At 54.1% G+C, this 19,010-nt stretch overlaps 2 protein-coding genes across 6 annotated transcripts in view; one reads left to right on the forward strand and one right to left on the reverse strand.

Annotated features, from left to right (window-relative positions):
• The window catches only part of YARS1 (tyrosyl-tRNA synthetase 1), a 44,591-nt gene extending 42,075 nt beyond the window's left edge, over positions 1-2,516 (forward strand). For all 3 annotated transcript variants that reach the window (XM_023232273.2, XM_023232274.3, XM_023232276.1), the window contains one exon: positions 1,663-2,516. In XM_023232273.2, coding sequence (XP_023088041.1) covers positions 1,663-1,773 — 111 coding nt within the window. In that variant the 3' untranslated portion in view covers positions 1,774-2,516. The remainder of the gene's footprint in view (positions 1-1,662) is intronic.
• A 274-nt stretch (positions 2,517-2,790) lies between these two features.
• Positions 2,791-19,010, reverse strand: part of KIAA1522 (KIAA1522 ortholog) — a 34,804-nt gene continuing 18,584 nt past the window's right edge. For 2 of the 3 annotated variants that reach the window (XM_023232271.2, XM_031934397.1), the window contains exons 2-7: positions 9,540-9,710; positions 9,380-9,435; positions 8,700-8,823; positions 8,006-8,119; positions 5,354-7,915; positions 2,791-4,907 (exon numbers count right to left, since the gene is read on the reverse strand). In XM_023232271.2, the coding sequence (XP_023088039.1) occupies positions 4,885-4,907; positions 5,354-7,915; positions 8,006-8,119; positions 8,700-8,823; positions 9,380-9,435; positions 9,540-9,710 (3,050 nt within the window). In that variant the 3' untranslated portion in view covers positions 2,791-4,884. Of the gene's footprint in view, positions 4,908-5,353; positions 7,916-8,005; positions 8,120-8,699; positions 8,824-9,379; positions 9,436-9,539; positions 9,711-11,649; positions 11,851-19,010 lie in introns of those variants that run through there. The other variant, XM_023232272.2, reaches the window with a different exon arrangement.

A 19,010-nucleotide genomic window follows, 5' to 3' on the forward strand; every position in this document is an offset into this window, starting at 1 on the left:
TGATTCTCCCACCTCAGCCTTGCAAAGCACTGGAATTATAGGCATGAGCTACTGTACCTGGCCATGATTTTTTATTTTATTTTATTTTATTTTTATTTTTATTATTTTATTTTATTTTATTTTTTATTTTTTTGAGACGGAGTCTCGCTCTGTCGCCCAGGCTGGAGTGCAGTGGCCGGATCTCAGCTCACTGCAAGCTCCGCCTCCCGGGTTTACGCCATTCTCCTGCCTCAGCCTCCCGAGTAGCTGGGACTACAGGCGCCTGCCACCTCGCCCGGCTAATTTTTTGTATTTTTTAGTAGAGACGGGGTTTCACCGGGTTAGCCAGGATGGTCTCGATCTCCTGACCTCGTGATCCGCCCGTCTCGGCCTCCCAAAGTGCTGGGATTACAGGCTTGAGCCACCGCGCCCGGCCTATTTTATTTTATTTATTTCTTTATTTATTTTTCCTGGATGGAGTCTTGCTCTGTTGCCCAAACTGGAGTGCAGTTGCACAATCTCAGCTCACTGCAACCTCCGCCTCCCAGGTTCAAGCAATTCTCCTGCCTCAGCCTCCTAAGTAGCTGGGATTACAGGTGCCCGCCACCACATCCAGCTGATTTTTGTATTTTTAGTAGAGGTGGGGTTTCACTATGTTGGCCAGGCTGGTCTCAAGCTCCTGACCTCGTGATCCACCCACCTGGGCCTCCCAAAGCGCTGGGCTTACAGGCATGAGCCACTGCGCCGAGCCTCCTGGCCATGATTTCTTTCATGCCTGTGATCCTAGCACTTTGGGAGGCTGAGGAAGGCAGATCGCCTGAGGGCGGGAGTTCGAAACCAACCTGACCAACGTGGAGAAACCCCATCTCTACTAAAAATACAAAATTAGCCAGCATGGTGGCGTATGCCTGTAATCCCAGCTACTTAGGAGGCTTAGGCAGGAGAATCGCTTGAACCTGGGAAGTAGAGGTTGTGGTGAGCCGAGATCACGCTATTGCACTCCAGCCTGGACAATAGGAGCAAAACTCCATCTCAAAAAAAAAAAAAAAAAAAAAAAAATCAAGGGGTTGCACTGTATAGTATTCTACCATAATTATCAAAATCTAACTAAACTCTTATTAGACATTGAGGTTGTTCTGTTTTTCACTGTTAGAATGATGTGACTGTGACAGATGTCTTGGTACATAGGCCTTTGCACTTAGGTTTATTTTCTTAAACTAACTCCCTAAAATGAACTTACTTCAGTCAAAAGATGAATGTGAAAGCTTTTGACAAATATCTCTTAGAAAAGCTGAGCCAGCTTACCCTACTGGTATATAAGAGTTTTCAGGCTGGGCGCGGTGGCTCACGCTTGTAATCCCAGCACTTTGGGAGGCCAAGGCAGGGGGATCACCTGAGGTCGGGAGTTCAAGACCAGCCTGACCAACATGGAGAAACCCTGTGTCTAGTAAAAATACAAAATTAGCTGGGTGTAGTGGTGCCTGCCTGTAGTGCCAGCTACTCAGGAGGTTGAGGCAGGAGAATCACTTGAACCTGGGAGGCAGAGGTTGTGGTGAGCCAAGATCACACCATTGCACTCCAGCCTGGGCAACAAGAGCAAAACTCTGCCTCAAAAAAAAAAAAAAAGGGTTTTCTTGCAGTCCCACCACCATCATTAAAATCATTTTTATCTATCTTGTCCAGGCTGACTTTAAAATTTCTGAGGAGTGCATCGCACAGTGGAAGCAAACCAACTTCATGACCAAGCTGGGGTCCATTTCCTGTAAATCGCTGAAAGGGGGGAACATTAGCTAGCCAGCCCAGCATCTTCCTCCCTTCTTCCACCACCGTGTCATCTGCTCTCTTCAGTCTGCTCCATCCATCACCCATTTACCCATCTCTCAGGACATGGAAGCAGCGGGTTTGGACTCTTTATTCGGTGCAGAAATCAGCAATGGGCAGCTCACCCTCCCCAGAACCCGGGATCATCCTGTCATCCTGCCTGGCTGCAGTGAGAGACCGACCCCTAACAAGGGCTGGGCCGCAGCAGGGAGTCCAGCCCGACCTTCTTCCCTTGGCAGCTGGAGAAATCTGGTTTCAGTATAACTCATTTAAAAATTTATGCCACAGTCCTTGTAATTGGAAAAATACTGGTGCCCAGGTTTTCTTGGAGTTATCCCAGCAGCTGCGCCTCTAGCTGGGATCTAGTACCTGCACTGGGCTAATTACAGCTTCTCCCCAACAGGAAACTGTGGGATTTGAAAAGGAAAGGGAAGGGAAAACAGAACCTAGTGGTCTACCAAGTGGTTGGCAGCTTTCCCAACGTCTGCTTACACTGAGGCTTGGCACTGGGGGGCAGGGCCTGCCCCAGGGCTCTTGGAATTTCCCTTGATCCAGCTAGCCTGGGACATTCTCTAAACCAGCTGCGTGTTAGCATCAGGCAGAATGAATGGCAGGGAGTGATTCTGTCTTCAGAGAGGGTGGGGTACTTCTCCATAAGGCATCTCAGTTAAATCCCCATCATTGTCATAAATTCAAATAAAATGTCTGAACAAGGGTGTCTGGATGTAAGCTGTACCATCTCAGGAGAGAACACAAGTGTGAGGCAGCTGCTGGCCCCTCACCTAGTCTGGGGTTCCTTTACCCTGTAATGGGGGGGTGGGGGATATAAGACGGACAGAATACCTTGACAGTCCCTTTGGCAGTACTAGGCAGAAGAGGCCCATACTTGGATCCAATGTGTGCAGCAGGCAAAACATTTTCCCTTCTAAATGTGGGCCCAGGCCACTGCCCTGTCCCCCCCGCCCCGCATTAAGAAGCAGTAGCCACAGCCAAGTTTCAATCATTTAATTAACCCCTTTAAATGAAACACAGTTTTTTTTCATGTGTCTCACTCAGGCTTCAGGGCAGAGGGAATGGATTTTTTTGTTTAGACATATCAAAGACTCAAAAATTTAAAGAAATATATATATGTATATATATACTTCTAACATTTTATGGAAATTAAAAATCAGAGGCTTTTGGTCTCTCCATTTGCTCTAGGTCAAGCTCATTTACCTCAGAGGACAAAGAAGGGTTGCCTCTTCTAGACCATCCCTTCTCCTTGTGTCCTCTGTCCCACCCAGCAGGGAAACAAGCTCAGAAGATCTAACAGGATAAAGAGTTCCAGTAACATTGGAGGAGGCAGAGGGAAAGACAAGTCAGGCTCCCTCCCACCTCCAGCCATTGCCAGGTTGCTGCCAGGGCCTGGTTTCATGCAGCTTTGACCCAGTCCTGGATCCTAGGGGGTGGGGTAGATCAGGAGCTCTGAGCAGAACAGTGCTCACCGATTATCCTCTTTACCAACTCAGTGGGCAGGTGCAGCGTACACCCAGCAGCACTCTCCACTGCCCACAGGCAAGGGAAGAATATTGATTGATCAGCTACGAGGAGAAGATGGTAGTGACCAGCGGAAAACGCCCTGGAGAGGGCCAGAGGAACCTGGCTCTCACCACATCCCCTCTGTTCCCAGCCTTGGTGAGGGGGCGGGGAGGTCATGTCAACCTCTCTCCTTAGTGGTGAAGCTAAAAGCAAGGTTCCTTGCCAGACTCAAGCCCAAGTCACTGTTGAGGAAAGAGGATCAAGAAAGAAGGGGTGGCCCTGGTGGGCAGCCACGCTACTGTGGACCCACAGGGGCCAATGGGGAAGCCAGCTTGCCTAGACAGGTGGCACAGGCTGAAAATAGAAAGGTTAACATTCCTGGAGAAGAGTGCAGTAAGAAAGGCTGATACCTAGGGGACCACGACCCAGCCTGCCCTAGGAGCACTGGGTGTCCCTCACTGACTAGGGAAGACTTGAGTATGCACCGGTGGCTTCCCATCCTTGTCACTCAGCATTAGCTCCTTCCAGTGGAACCACCTGTGCTGAAAGGCAGCTGCAGAAAGGACATCCACCGAAACGAGTAGAGAGAAAGGTCAGAGAATGAAGTGTGGAGGGCCAGGCCTGGGCCTACTGCTCAAGGAAGCTCTCCCCCTCCAGATGCTCCCTTCCATCCACCTCCTCAGTGCTTGCTCAGCCCAAAGGCTCCTGCCTCTGAAGTGCTGGGTGCCCTCCCACCCCAGTGTGGTCAAGGAGGCAAGGGGCAGGTGCTTGACACTGCCAAGTGCCCCAAGATGACTCTACTGCTCTTCTGCTCACCCATCTCTTTGGGCCCTGGCAGTCTCCTACTTGTCCCCAGCATGGAGCACCTGGCAGAACTGGAAGGCGGGAAGGTGGTTGGTGAGTTGAGGCACAGAAGGCTAATCCTCTCTGCACCTTTTGTGCTTTGGAATTCCACAGCCCCACCCCTGCCCCCAGCCTAGAGAAGCCTGTGGGAACAAAATGACTTGGCCACCTCCAGGAACCAAGAGGAGTAAACTGGATTGGGCAGGAGGGCACAGACTGGTCTCAAGCTATGGGCTGGCTGCTGGGGATGGATTCTGCTGCCATGTAAACAGGCCCTTGGAATGCAACTTCCTGGGCCCTGGAGGATGGCCATGCAGCCACTTTTCAAAAGTGCTTTGATTCTGGACTATAGTATGTGCATGGTTTGGACATGAAAAAAAATGAAACTCAGATGACGTGTCCTGCTCCCAACTCTGTGGCCTCAGGGCCAGCAGGGGGCGCAGCCACCCTCTCCCGCCAGCTACCTCCTTCAAGATGAGGCTAAGGCCAAGACTGAAGCGGCAGCTGCCGGAGGTGACCCCATTCAGGAAAAGGCATGAGCGCGGGATGATTCGGAGGACAGGAGCAACACCAGGCTTGCATAAGTATCGAAGGCCGTGGAGGTTAAGGCTGCAGGCGCCCTATTAGGTTGTGTCTGCTGTATCCTCTCGTCCTTGGAGCTGCTCGGGTCCCTGAGATTGTGTTTCTGGGATGGGTCAGCAGTGCCAGTGAGGTGCCTGGTGGTCAGGCCAGCTCGTTCTGTAAGTCTGGGGGAGAAAAAGAAGGGACACTTAGCAAGGGGCCTCCTGGCTTAGTTCTGGCACTAAGAGCCCAACAAGGCATACCCTCACCCAATCTTGTTACCCCTTTGACTTACTGACTATGCCTGCAGCACTGGGCTGGACACCCTACAAATGTTCAGACACTATAATGTAGGTGTCACTGCCCCACACTTTACAATGTAGCTAGGAAGGGTAGGGAAAGATACAAAATTAGCCAGGAATTTGGCTATTGAACCTTGGAATTCAGACACAGTAGGCCTGACACTCACACACCATTCTCTGCGGCCCAGCAAGGGTGATGGCTTGCCCTTCCCAGGCATTCTCAGACCATAAGCGTTAAAGATCCAAGAGCAAATACCCCATGACGGGACTTCAGATTCCCTCTTCCCATCATCAGCAATGGGACCCCACCCTAGCACTGCCCACCGTACCTGAGCCCGGGAGGCCCATCTTCTCCTCTGGACCCACCAGCTGCACGACACCTCCATTCTCCGCCAGCTCCCCCTTAGTCCTGTCCTGGGTGTGAGGGAGCCCATTGGTGCGAGGAGCAGCAAGGGGTTCAGCTCGAGGGTAACTGGGGGAAGCGGGTGGGGGGACTCCCACAGATGGCTTGCGGGCCACAGGTGGGGGAGCCTTAGGTGACTTCTTTGGGGCCTGGGGTGGCCGCTGCTCTGAGATGCTCCGGAGTTCTGCCACCAGATTCCGCTGGAGGTCAGCCTGGGTCTCAGGGGACATCGGCCGCTCCAGCTGCAGCTTCCTAGTGCCCTTGGAGAAGATGAAGCTGGCCGTCGAGGCAGGGGACTGGGGAGGCCGTGGTTCTGCCTCAGGCGGTCCGTTGGGCTGGGCACTTGAGAGGCCTTCGTTGGCAGCCAGGCTGCAGGCCTTGAGTCGGACGGCAGCATGGAGCCCTGCGGAGGGGGCAGGCACTGGGCTGGCCCGCCCTGACAGGGCCCTTCGTAGTGGTTTCTGAGGGGCCGATGGCCCCAGCGCTGGGGTGGGAGCCCCTGCTGGAGCACCCACAGAGCGCAGCCGCACCATCTGCAGGAGCGAAGGCGTGACCAGGGGCGCACCTATGTCCTCCCTGGGAGGCCCACCACCCTTGCTGCAGCCCACTGGTTCCTTCTGAGGGAGCCTGGCCACATGCCCTGGGGCAGAACTAGCAGGAGCTGGGGCTGGCGGTGCTGGAGGAGGGTCTGGGCTACCCTGGGGCTGACTCTGCGAAGCAGTAGCTGAGGAGGAAGCAGCAGCCGGGGAGCTGACAAGCTCTGGGGAGCCTGAAAGGCCTGCAGGCTCAGAGCTGGCCACAGAGAAAAAGGCCTCCTCAGGTGGGGGGAAGTCAGCCATGGACAGGTCCTGCTCCTCAGGGGCAGGGGGTGGGGGTGGGGGCCAGTTGGGATCTTGGAGGGGCTCCTCAGCAGTCTCTGGGGCAGATGGTGCCTCCACAACCACCTCTGACTTCTTAGTGGGTGGTGGGGGTGGATGATAAGATGGGGGTGGGGATGGTGGGGGTGACCGGTTTTTGGAGATGACGGGAGACTCCTGCAGTGGGGTCAAGGTTGTCTGGGAAGTGGGAGGGGACTGGGGACTGGCATCAGTGGTAGAAACAGGCCCAGGAACCATAGCAGGGGCGGCTGGAGCAGGGGCAGCTGGGTTAGGGCTCTTGGGCTTGGAGGGAGGTGGAGAGAAGGGGGCAGGCACCTTGGGGTGAGGAGGTATGACAAACCTGTCACCCAGGGGGGTCAACATCTGTGGCCCAGAGCGGTCTGAGGGGGCTGGGTCAGAGGAGGAGGAACATAGAGACGTGAGGGAAGAGGAGACGGAGGCCCCAGGGGAGCGAAGGGACGTGACACGCTCTGGTTTAGGGGGCTGGGCCTTGCCTGGGGAAGCAGGGGGACCTGCCAGGACCTTGGGAGGGAGGGTGGGAGTACCACTTTGGCTCGAGTATCCACTGGAAGGCGAAAGCGTCCGTTCTGGGGAGCGTGGGGGGCGCCGGGAGCCACCCGGAGACAAGCCAGGTACCCAGTTGTTTGCTGGGTTGGGTGGACAGGGTGCTGCCCCCGCCCCTTCTGAGCCACCAGTGGTGGGTGGCCGAGGTGGCTGGGGCTGCTGCTTACGCTCAGGCTTAGGGGGCAACCCTAAGGGCCCATCAGGCACTGCTAAGCCCCGCTGATGGAGGGAGTGGGTCCGGCGGGGAGGAGGTGGAGGCCGCTTCAGCTTACGTAGGGACACACTCCGGCCAGACAACTGCCCACTGCTCCGAATGCTGAGTGTGTCTGAGGCCTCAGCAGTGCTGCCCCCACTGGGGGAGCCCCTCCCACTGCCTCCCTGGGGAGGGGGTGCCATGCTATTGCTAGCAATAGAGCCCTCCGGCTGGCCCTCAGAGCCACCCTTAGAGGAGAGGGTGGAACCGTCAGACACAATGGTGTCGGAGGATTGAGAGTGGCTCCAGGTGTCACTGGAGGAGGATGGGTGGCGGCTGCGGGGCTGTGGGCTGGAGACCGAGGAGAAGCGCCCCAGCGAACGGACTGAGGCTGGGCTGGCCGAGTGCAGGCTGCAGCGGCTTAGTGTGCGCAGGCTGCAGCGGCCCAGGGCCACCACGTCCACCGTGGGCGGCAGCACAGCATGTGGAATCAACTTCGACAGGTAGGTGGCCTGGGGGGAGATGGACATGGCCGGGCTCAGGGCCTCTGCAGGCCCTGCCCCTCCTGTCAATCCAGGCACTGCTAAGGACATGGGCCGGGTCAATGGTGGGGGCCGGGCGCCCGTGGACCGGCCAACAAAGGTGTCATCCCGGTAGACACGGTCAATGTGGCGCTGTAGCATGGCCTCTGTCTCAGCGCCAGCCTCCGCCTCCGCCTCCAGCGCCTGCAGGGACACCCGGGCCCCCATCCCTGAGGTGCCTCGGGGGCGGCCGTCCACTGTGGGGATGCGTACAGCATCCGGTGCACCAGGAGCCCGGGGCGTGCCTGGTGCCTCACGCTCGTTCCGCAGGCCTGAAAGGGACAGGGAGGAGGTGGGGTCAGCAGAGAGGGATGACCAAGGCTCCCCACCCACCACCACTGCCCTCCTAAACCAGGCCTCACCGAGCTCCTTCTGCACATGCTGTGGGAGTCCCAGCACAGTGCTCCGCCGCTCCCGCCGACGCCGCCCTGACTTTCCAGATTTGGGAAATGAGTCATGGGGTCGGAAGGTGGAGCCTGGGGGCCAGTCGGGGGAGAAAAACTGTTACAGCAAAGGACTCAGGGCACATTCTGCAGGGCACTACTTTCGTAATAAGAGCTCTGCGAGAAATGGTTTCCACAGTCAAGTAGGTATGGGCAAGGCTAGGTTAAACAAAGCTAGAGGCTTCTTTTCTGTAAGACTTCTGGAAGGCTACTAAGTCAACAATGGTAATTTCCCTTTAGTGATAGCTTATTATTTAGTAAACATATTATTATGTGTTAGTCGGCATGCTAAACATTTGGCATTCATTCCAATAAGGTACTTATCCTCATTTTTATAGAACATCAAACAGAAGTTCAGAGAGGTTAAGGGTTTTCCCAAGGTCACACAGCTGGCACGTAGTTACACCAGGCCTCCAACAGTTAAGATTTTCTAACCCTTAAACTGCTTTATAGTTAGTGTGTATCATGAATGTGCAAGAGGACACAGGGTACCGTGTTTCCCGAATTCATTGAATCAGAGAGCCTGGCGAAACACTGGATAAGGAGGAAAAGAAGATACAGATGCTGGGACCCAGTGGTGCCCCCCATCCCTCTCCCCTGCCCGTGAATCCACCTTTGCGCTGGATCATCTCCGAGCGGATGGAGAGCGCGTCCTCTGCTGTGGAGCTCTCAGCCACGTAGGAGGTGGTCTGGCTGCAGAAGGAGATGTTGTCTTCATCCGGCCCTGTCCGTGAGGACTATCAGGGTAGAAGGAGATCAGGCCCTGATCTGGGTGGGGCTGCCTCCTCAAGGCTCCCCAGTGGAACTTTTTTTATTTTTGAGACGAATCTGTTGCCCAGGCTGGAGTGCAGTAGCGAAATCTTGGCTCACCGCAACCTCCGCCTCCTGAGTTCAAGCGACTATCCTGCCTCAGCCTCTCAAGCAGCTGGGATTATAGGTACCTCCCACCATGCCTGGCTAATTTTTGTATTTTTGATAAAGTCAGAGTTTCACCATTTTGGCCAGGCTGGTCTCGAACTCCTGACCTCAAGTGATTCACCCACCTTGGTGTCCCAAAGTGCTGGGGTTACAGGTGTTAGCCACCATGCCTAGCCTCCCACTCGAATTTTTGAGTCACAGATCCCCTCCAGCATCACCTAGCACTGAGAAACCCTGGACTGGCCCTCAGGGGTCATTTAGTGTAGCCTTTTGTGATAGAGGAAAGAAACTGAGACCCAGAAATGTTCCAAGACATCCTTGCCAGGGGTCAAGCAGGTAGAGAAGAGTCAGGACTGAGTTGGAGACAGGGCTCACCTGGATACTCTGGGTGTCTCCATGGTCCCAGCCGCCCTTGTTCAGTTTCTGTTTCTCTGGAAGACACCAGAAAGGTTTGTTGAGTTAGGCCCCTGACCTTGAGAGCTGACAATGCAGCACTGGAGGGAGGAGAAGGGAGTGGAGTGGAGAGGAAGGTTACCTTGGTGTTGTAGGGAGCGGAGCCCCTCCTGGGCCTGAGTGTGCAGCTCTTCCAGGTGCGGGGGTCGCCCACTGGGGAAGAAGACATTGTCCTGGTGCTCATCCACTGCAGACCCTGGCCCCTGGCCGGGCCCTACACTTAGACGTTTGTCATTCTCAGCCTTGGCAGAGCCTAGTGGGAGGGAGGAGGAAGGGAAATGAGGCAAAGGCATCTGGGCCCTGCAGGTGCACAGGTACCATGGCAAGGGTACCCATGGTTCCCAGACTGCACACAGCCCTTGCATATACAAGCAATGCCCCCTTCCCCCAGTCTGGACACATAACCCACAGTTCTGCAGTAAACACTCAACACACACAGCCCCCATATACACAAACTACACCTAAGTGTACATAAATCTGAGTACCCACACCACACAAAGGGCCCCATACAAGGCACCACACACAGGGCACACAGGTACACAGGTCTACTGTGTATGTACACAGCACCCACAGACGTCGTCCATGTATATAAACAAAGGGCATCTGAGTATAAACACACGTAGGTACGCACACTGAGCACACCCAGCCCACACGTAAACACAACACCCACAGTCCCTGCTCTGTATATACACAAACAGTAACCAAGTATATACACGACTGTGTACTCACACATCACTCAGGGCCCCACCAAAGACATCCCGAGCATACACATAGCCCATAGCAAATGCACTGCTCTCGCCTCCATACCCAAAACCCCCCTTCACAGGAAAACAAACCACCCTTTTCATGCCGCCGCTTGACCCAGGTCCAGGAAGAAGACACCATGGGAAATCAGGAAGGAGAGAGAGCTGGCATGAGTTACAACCAGATTCCCAGAAAATCCTAGGGGGGATGCAGACCAGGGAGATAGCTTCCTGGGTCCCCTACTCACCCATGTGTCTGCCCCTTAGTGGAAGGATGGGCAGGGGAGGGGAGAAGAAAGACCCAGGCCCCTCCACCCGCCCGAGGGAGCTCCAGTCTCTCTTGGGGAAATAGTCCCAGGGATCCCCCTCTGCTGGAGGCCCTGGCCCTGGTCCTGGCCCCTGCTGCAGAGGAGCCAGGGATCCATTACAAAGGATCCTGTTACAAGCCCCGCCCGTGGAGGGGCTGGCCATCTAATCCTGGGGATGGGGGGCTGTGTCAGCACTTTGCAGCCCCAGCCCCCCTTTAAATGAAACCCACAACATAAGCAAAAGCGCTGGAAGGGTCATGTGACCTTGGTAGCACCTTATAAAGCGACAGGAACAAAACAAGCCCTTTAAAGGGCCATGCCCCAGGAGCAGGGTCCTCAGTTCAGAAACCTGCCTTTCCTCCTCCCTCAGCCCATTCGTCAACAGCCACAGCTCCTGCCCCAGGGAGTCTGCAGGAATCCCACAGGTCAGAGCTAGGAGGCCCCCAACAGATCTGACCAGAGCAGTGTCCTAGATCCCCAGATTTTGCCAGTAGGGAAGTGGTTCAAAGGGGCAAGGCCTTGCCTAAGGTCACCCAGCAATAGGAGTCAGACAGGTTTCCAGAGGGGACTCATGGATCACACTCAGACTGGGGGCCCCCAACCCTCAAAAGTCCAATAAACTCTGATCACTACGTCTTAATCCAGGACTGAAAGCCCAATTCCTAGGAGAAGGAAGGAGGAACAGGCCCCTCCCTCCAAAACTTCTCCATTCCCAGGCCTCTAAACAAGATTTCACTGAGCAGGCTCCCCAACTTGCAGTGGTACTACTCTTCTCTCTTCTGGGCTGTCCACGTCCCGTCCTCCCTGGCACACTAGAAAAGGCTAGTACATCTTGACTGGGAGGCTGTACCCAGTAAAGTGTGGGTACCCCGGCAGGGAGGCAAGTCTCGAGGGAGGGCTGCAGGCTTCAAGGTCAGAGACACCTGGATCCATCCTCCCAAGCCACAAGCAGGGCCCAGACAAAGGCAGCAACAAAGCGGATGGACAAAAGCACAGCCGGACGGGAGATTCTGGCCTCATTATCAGCCCCCAGCCCCCACCCCATTACTCTTGCCCAGTCTTGATCCCCCATTCTACAAAAGGGTCTGGCAAAGGGAGGCATCGAGCATCCCTCCCCTCCCCCCAAGCCACACCCACTCACCCTTCTTCTTAAACAGCCCTAGGAGCGCCGGGAGGTGGCGGCCCACGAACACCACCATGACTGCGGGCGCCACTCGGGATGTTCCCTATACCACCCAGCGTCTCCAGAGCAGAGTGCGGGGCGTGCCTTCACTGTGACCCAGCACTATGGGGATGTGAGCCCTCCCGCCCAGCCGCAGAGCGCCGGCTCCAGGCAGAGGAGGGGGAGGGGCTGCTCTCCAAGTCCTCCTCCCACCTTCGCCACTGATCCCGCCCATCTGCCGACCCCGCCCCTCAAATGGGGTGCAGAGGCACAGAAAGGAAACTGCGGCCAGGAGTCCGTGGGTGTTCTGCTCCAGTAGAGTATGATTAGGAGGACCGAAGATACTCAATCCAGTAGCGGATCACTCACCCTGCCCCCAAGTCCAGAGTTGAGGCAGGGGTCCCAGCTGCCAGATGGTAGGTGGAGGTGCCACCAGACTAGACTTGGCAGGGTGCCCACCTGTAAGCCTCCTGGCTGGCTAGAGTAATTCCCTGGGGAAAGAGCTCAGAGCCTGTAGCAGCCAGGCAGGAGCCCAGAGCTGCTAGTGGGATGGCAAGGCAGTGGGCAGAGGCCCCCAGAGGGGTAGGCGCCAGTCCCAGGACACAGTCCTGGGAAGCCAGAGAGATGCTCAGAGCAGAACCACAGTGGCTGGCAGTACAGCCCCTCATACATATGTTCAGCCCCACACTTTCCACAGGACTTTCTTCCTACTTTGGTAGTGTGACATCAGAAGCCCAGAGAAACATAGTGAACTCTCCAAGATCACACTTAATCTTGCAGAGGCTCGACTTCAAAGCAGACCTCCTTCTCCCCTAGCCTGGAATTCTTCACATTGGCCCCACTCTATCAGTGATTCTGTCCTGGATCACCAGGCAGGGAGAACAGAATTAGCCAAGAAACAGCCCATGAGTGAAGGCAGTAAAAAAGGAGGTGAGGTGGAGAAGTACTGGGAAGGAAGTCAGGTCCAGGTTCAAATCCAGCTGCATCACACAAGTCATGACCTCATATGAAAACAAGGCCAATAACTCCTCTTTTTAAGATTGCTGTGGCTCACGCCTATAATCCCAACACTTTGGGAGGCCAAGGCGGGCAGATCACTTGAGGTCAGGAGTTCGAGATCAGCCTGGCCAACATGGTGAAACCCTGTCTCTATTAAAATTAAAATTAAAAATTAGCTTGGTGTGGTGGTGCATGCCTGTAATCTCAGCTACTCGGGAGGCTAAAGCAGGAGAATCTCTTGAACCCGGGAGCCGGAAGTTGCAGTGAGCCAAGATCCCACCACTGCACACCAGCCTGAATGACAGAGCAAGACTCCCTCTCAAAAAAAAAAAAAAAAACAAGATAGTTGTATCCATTCATTTGATCAGCAAACACATATTAACCTAGTACTAGGGACTATAGTTAATGGAGAAGAACTTTATCTTGCTTACCAGTTTATCCCCAGAGTCAAAATCAGTGCCTGGAACATGTTTTTTTTTTGTTTTTGTTTTTGTTTTTGAGATGGAGTCTCGCTCTGTTGCCCAGGCTGGAGTGCAGTGGCCGGATCTCAGCTCACTGCAAGCTCCGCCTCCCAGGTTTATGCCATTCTCCTGCCTCAGCCTCCCGAGTAGCTGGGACTACAGGCGCCCGCCACCTCGTCTGGCTAGTTTTTTGTATTTTTTAGTAGAGACGGGGTTTCACCCTGTTAGCCAGGATGGTCTTGATCTTCTGACCTCGTGATCCGCCCATCTCGGCCTCCCAAAGTGCTGGGATTACAGGCTTGAGCCACCACGCCGGGCCATGGAACATGTTATGAGTTGACTTCAAAAAGTATTTGATGAATACATGGATGAGGTAAACTAACAATGTAATTTTGGGAAGTGAAGACTCCAGAGCTGTGACAGGAAGGTTTGATGGGGCCGGAGGGGAGAGTGGTTTAGTTAGGTTGTCAAGAAAAGTCCCTCTAAGAATAGGCTGGGCACGGTGGCTCACACCTGTAATCCCAGCACTATGGGAGGTGGGAAGATGGCTTGTGGTCAGGAATTCAAGATCAACCTGGGCAACAAAGAAAGATCCCATCTCTACAAAAAACTTTGAAAATTACCCAGGCATGGTGACACACACCTGGGGTCCCAGCTATTGTGAGGCTAAGACAGGAGGATTGCTTAAGCCTGGGAGGTTGAGGCTGCAGTGAGCCATGTTACAGCCACTGCACTCCAGCCTTGGTGACAGGCATCTTTAAAAAATAAAATCAGGCCGGGCATGGTGGCTCACGCCTGTAATCCCAGCACTTTGGGAGGCTGAGGCAGGCGGATCACGAGGTCAGGGGGTCGAGACCATCCTGGCTAATATGGTGAAACCCCGTCTCTACTAAAATACAAACAAATTAGCTGGGCGTGGTGGCGGGCGCCTGTAGTCCCACCTACTAGGGAGGCTGAGGCAGGAGAATGGCGTGAACCCGGGAGGCGGAGCTTGCAGTGAGCTGAGATCGCGCCACTGCACTCCATGGAGCCTGGGCGACAGAGCGAGGCTCCCTCTCAACAACAACAACAAAAAAAAAATAAAATTGGCCAGGCGCGGTGGCTCACGCCTGTAATCCCAGCACTGTGGGAGGCTGAGGCGGGCAGATCACCTGAGGTCGGGAGTTTGAGACCAGCCTGGCCAACATGGTGAAACCCTGTCTCTACTAAAAGGACAAAAAAATTAGCCGGGTGTGGTGGTGCACACCTGTAATTCCAGCTACTCAGGAGGCTGAGGCAGGAGAATCACTTGAACCCAGGAGGCAGAGGTTGCAGTAAGCTGAGATCCCGCCACTGCACTATAGTCTGGGCAAGAGTGAGACTCTGTCTCAAAAATAAATAAATACAACAAAATAAACAGAAAAGGACATTGGAACTGAGACTTGAATACTGAGGAGCCAGTCAGGGCAGGTAGCTGGGGGAGAGTCTTCTAGACAGGCTACAGCAAGTGGAAAGGCCTTGAGGCAGGAGTGGTGGGTTTCAGGGAAGACAGAGGAGGCCAGTATGGCTGGAGGATTGAGCAATGGAAAGAATGGTAGGAGACAGAATCAGAGGAGAGCAGGTGCCAGGTCAGGCTAGGCCCCCCATAGGCCTTGAGGGTTTCAGCTGGGTAGTGACACTTAAAAAATAGTCTGGGCCGGGCGCAGTGGCTCAAGCCTGTAGTACCAGCACTTTGGGAGGCCGAGACAGGTGGATCACGAGGTCGGGAGATCGAGACCATCCTGGCTAACACGGTGAAACCCCGTCTCTACTAAAGAAAAATACAAAAAACTAGCCGGGCGTGGTGGCGGGCACCTGTAGTCCCAGCTACCCGGGAGGCTGAGGCAGGAGAATGGTATAAACCCGGGAGGTGGAGCTTGCAGTGAGCTGAGATCCGGCCATTGCACTCCAGCCTGGGCAACAGAGTGAGACTCCGTCTCAAAAAATAATAATAATAAAAATAATAATATTCCAGCCACGCACGGTGGCTCACGTCTGTAACTCAGCACTTTGGGAGGCTGAGGCAGGTGGATCACTTAAGGTCAGGAGTTCAAGACCAGCCTGACTAACATGGTGAAACCCCGTCTCTACTAAAAACATAAAAATGAGCTGGGTGTGATGGCGGTGTGTACCTATAGTCCCAGCTACTCAGGAGCCAGAGGTGACAGAATTGCTTAAACCCAGGAGGCAGAAGTTGCAGTGAGCTGAGATCGCGCCATTGTACTCCAGCCTGGGTCAGAGCAAGACTCCATTTCAAAAAAAAAAGAAAAGAAAAAATTCTGGGCTAGCACTGTGGCTTACACCTGTAATCCTAGCACTTTGGGAGGCTGAGGCGGGTAGATACCTGAGATCAAGAGTTCGAGGCCGGGCCGGGCGTGGTGGCTCACGCCTGTAATCCCAGCACTTTGGGAAGCCGAGGTGGGTGGATCAAACTGAGGTCGGAACTTCGAGACCAGCCCAACCAACATGGAGTAACCCTGTCTCTGCTAAAAATACAAAATTAGCCAGGCATGGTGGCGCATGCCTGTAATCTCAGCTACTGGGGAGGCTGAGGCAGGAGAATCACTTGAACCCAGGAGGTGGAGGTTGCGGTGAGCCAAGACCACACCATTGCACTCCAGCCTGGGCAAGAAGAGTGAAACTCCATCTCAAAAGAAAAGAAAAAAAAAAGAGCTCGAGTTCAAGACCAGCCTGGCCAACACAGTGAAACCTCATCTCTACTAAAAAAAATACACAAAGGCCGGGTGTGGTGGCTCACGCCTATAATCCCAGCACTTTGGGAGGCCAAGGTGGGTGGATCACGAGGTCAGGAGTTTGAGACCAGCCTGGTCAACGTGGTGAAACCCCGTCGCTACTAAAAATACAAAAATTAGCCTGGCACAGTGGCGGGCACCTGTAATCCTAGCTACTCAGGAGGTTGAGGCAGGAGAATTGCTTGAACCCAGGAGGCGGAGGTTGCAGTAAGCTGAGATCATGCCACTGCACTCAACCTGGGTGACAGAGCAAGACTCCCATTTTGGGGAGAAAAAAAAAAAAATTAGCCAGATGTGGTGGCAGATGCCTGTAATCCCAGCTACTCGAGAGGCTGAGGCAGGAGAATCTCTTGAATCCAGGAGGCAGAGATTGCAGTGAGCCAAGATCACAGCCATTGAACTCCAGCTTGGGCAAGACAGCAAAAAAATTCCATCTCAAAAAAAAAAAAAAAAGGTTTCCTGGGAGGCTGGGCTTAAGCCCAGGAGTTCGAGGTTACAGTGAGCTATAATTGTGCCACTGCACTACATCCTGGGCAACAGAGTAAGTCCCTGTCTCTAAAAAAAAAAGTAAATATATAAAAATAAAACTTAAAAAAAAAAAAAGATTCCCCTGGTAACTCTAAAAAGCACAGCAGAGACTGTGAAAGAGAATCTGTGAACTATATATATGTATCTGTGCAGTATCCCACCAGCCGTGCCTAAGGACACCCCTCTGTCATAGCACCTTTCTCTCTGAGTCTCTAAGGAACTAAAAATTCACAGAGGCTCCCAAGCAACACAACCCCCCTGCAGTTCCTTTCCCATTTGCTGCTACCCTAGCACTGGCCTCTGAGACTACTCAAGTACAAGCTGAGGTCTTGCTCTCCAGAGAACATTTGTGGAGCTGAATCGTCACATCAACAAATCAATGAGATCTAAACAACAATCCTAAGAAGTAGGCACTTTTATTCCCATTTTGTAGAAGAGGGAATGGAGACAAGAGGGAGCAAGCATTTTATAAAGCCGCCCTCTCTGGCCTCCACGGTATAAATGGCAAATCAGTATTCTCACTCAGAACAACTTGAAACCAAAAGTCATGTTCTGTGCGCTGTGCCAGCTACAAACCTGATCTCCCCTCTGAAAAAGGGTCATGGGACTCTACAAATCGGAAGTTTCTTGACCACCTACTGTCCCCACTCTTCCCCTCTTGGGCCAGATCCACCCACCCACCCACCCTTCTTATCAGTCTCACACAAACAGAAAAGACCAGTAGACCGACATTTGCAGGGTGATTAATTCATGCCAGGCACCATGCCAGGTCCTGGTGAAAGGCAAAATGCAGTCTCTGTCCTCATGGGTCTTACAAAAGTTCTTCGAGGCAGGTACTGGAAGGTACTTTCCCAGTAATTGATCATGGGCCTGTGAGGCTCAGAGAGCTAGGTGACTTCCTAAACTCTGGCTGGCTCTAAAACTGGAGGCTTTCACCACACAGGACAGTCATCCTCAGCTACCCTCTAACCAGGGAAAATAAGGGCTGAGTTCCTGTCAAGACGGGGGTAGAGGAACATCAGCTCATCAAGGTCCCAGGCCCACAGCTGGCAGTCAGGGCCACAGCTGCAAATTCCCAGAAGTCCAAGGGCTTACATTCGATAACATCTGGTTGCCCCAGCAACACCCCTCCTCCTCCCCACCCAAGTCAGAGCCCGCAGCCTCTCCGAGTCACCCCAGATCTATACACCTGTGGCTTGATTGGGGAGGGGCTCAACAACCTGAGTCTCAGGTGACTGGGAAGGGTACTTCACAAAGAAACTGAGGTCCAGAGAGTGGAAAGATCTTGCCCACAGCCACACTTGTTCCAGGATTTTCTGCCCTGGCAATCCAGAGTGCAGCCTAGGGCTGAAGCCATGAGGGAAGCACCCCATACCACACCTCCATCCCCAACCTGCCTGGGGGAGGAGGCTTCCTGGATCTGAGAAGACACTTTGCTTCTGGTGGCCACGTCCCCAGCACGCAGGGCATGCCGGGAAGCACACTTGCGGGCTCCTCAACTCAGAGACAGTTTACCAGGGCAGAGACTCGGGCAGCAGGCAGCATCCCACTGAACCCGGGAGGCAGAGGTTGCAGTGAGCTTAGATCATGCCACTGCACTCCAGCCTGGGTGACAGAGCAAGACTCCATCTTGAAAAAAAAAAAAAAAATTAGCCGGGTGCCCTGCACAGGTGGGCACTCTCAAAACCACACCCACATGGCCGGGCACCGTGGCTCACACCTGTAATTCCAGCACTTTGGGAGGCCAAGGGGGGGGTGGATCACGAGGTTAGGAGTTCGAGACCAGCCTGGCCAACACAGTGAAACCCCGACTCTAAAAATACAAAAATTAGCCAGGTGTGGTGTCAAGCTCCTGAAATCTCAGCTACTCAGGAGGCTGAGGCAGGAGAATTGCTTGAACTCCGGAGGCGAAGATTACAGTGAGCCAAGACCACGCCATTGCACTCCAGCCTGGGTGACAGAGTAAGACTCCATCTCAAACAAACAAACAAAAAACACCCATAAAGCACACCTAAGCCACCCTAGTCCCTGCCTTCCTCACCCGTGAGCGACTCCACAGACCCACACAGGGCCTGCCAAGGGGCTGTGTGTACAGAAAAACAGGTGTGTGTAGCCCCTACTCAGGGGCTTTCCAAAGCCTGGGGAAAGGACAGAATGGGGAGGGAGCCCCTGCCTCCCAAGGCCATGCACATGCGCACACACTGTCTTGGCAACATCCTCCATGGGGTGAGGCCTCAACCTGCCCCATTCCAGAGCAAGGGGCGGGGGTGGTGGCGCGCCCACAGCCAGGCAGGCCTGACTCAGGGGAGAGGAATGAGGGGGGAGGGCACAGCTGTCCAGGTGGCCTTGCTCAGGAGGCTGAACCCTCCAAAGCCAACCCAGCCCCCAACTCCCTACTCCTGTCTGAACTGTCCCTGGTCAGCCCATGAGCCAGAATCCTGGGTGTTCAGAGGCCCTTAGCCTCAACCCCTCACTGTACAGGTGGACAGATGAAGGGCCCCTGGCCCCCCGCCGTTACACATTCTAGAAGCAGAAGCAGAAACCAGAATGTTTGTAGATTTTATTCCCAAAGAGGCAAGAC

This window comes from Piliocolobus tephrosceles, chromosome 1, assembly GCF_002776525.5.
Source record: "Piliocolobus tephrosceles isolate RC106 chromosome 1, ASM277652v3, whole genome shotgun sequence".
NCBI lineage: Eukaryota > Metazoa > Chordata > Mammalia > Primates > Cercopithecidae > Piliocolobus > Piliocolobus tephrosceles.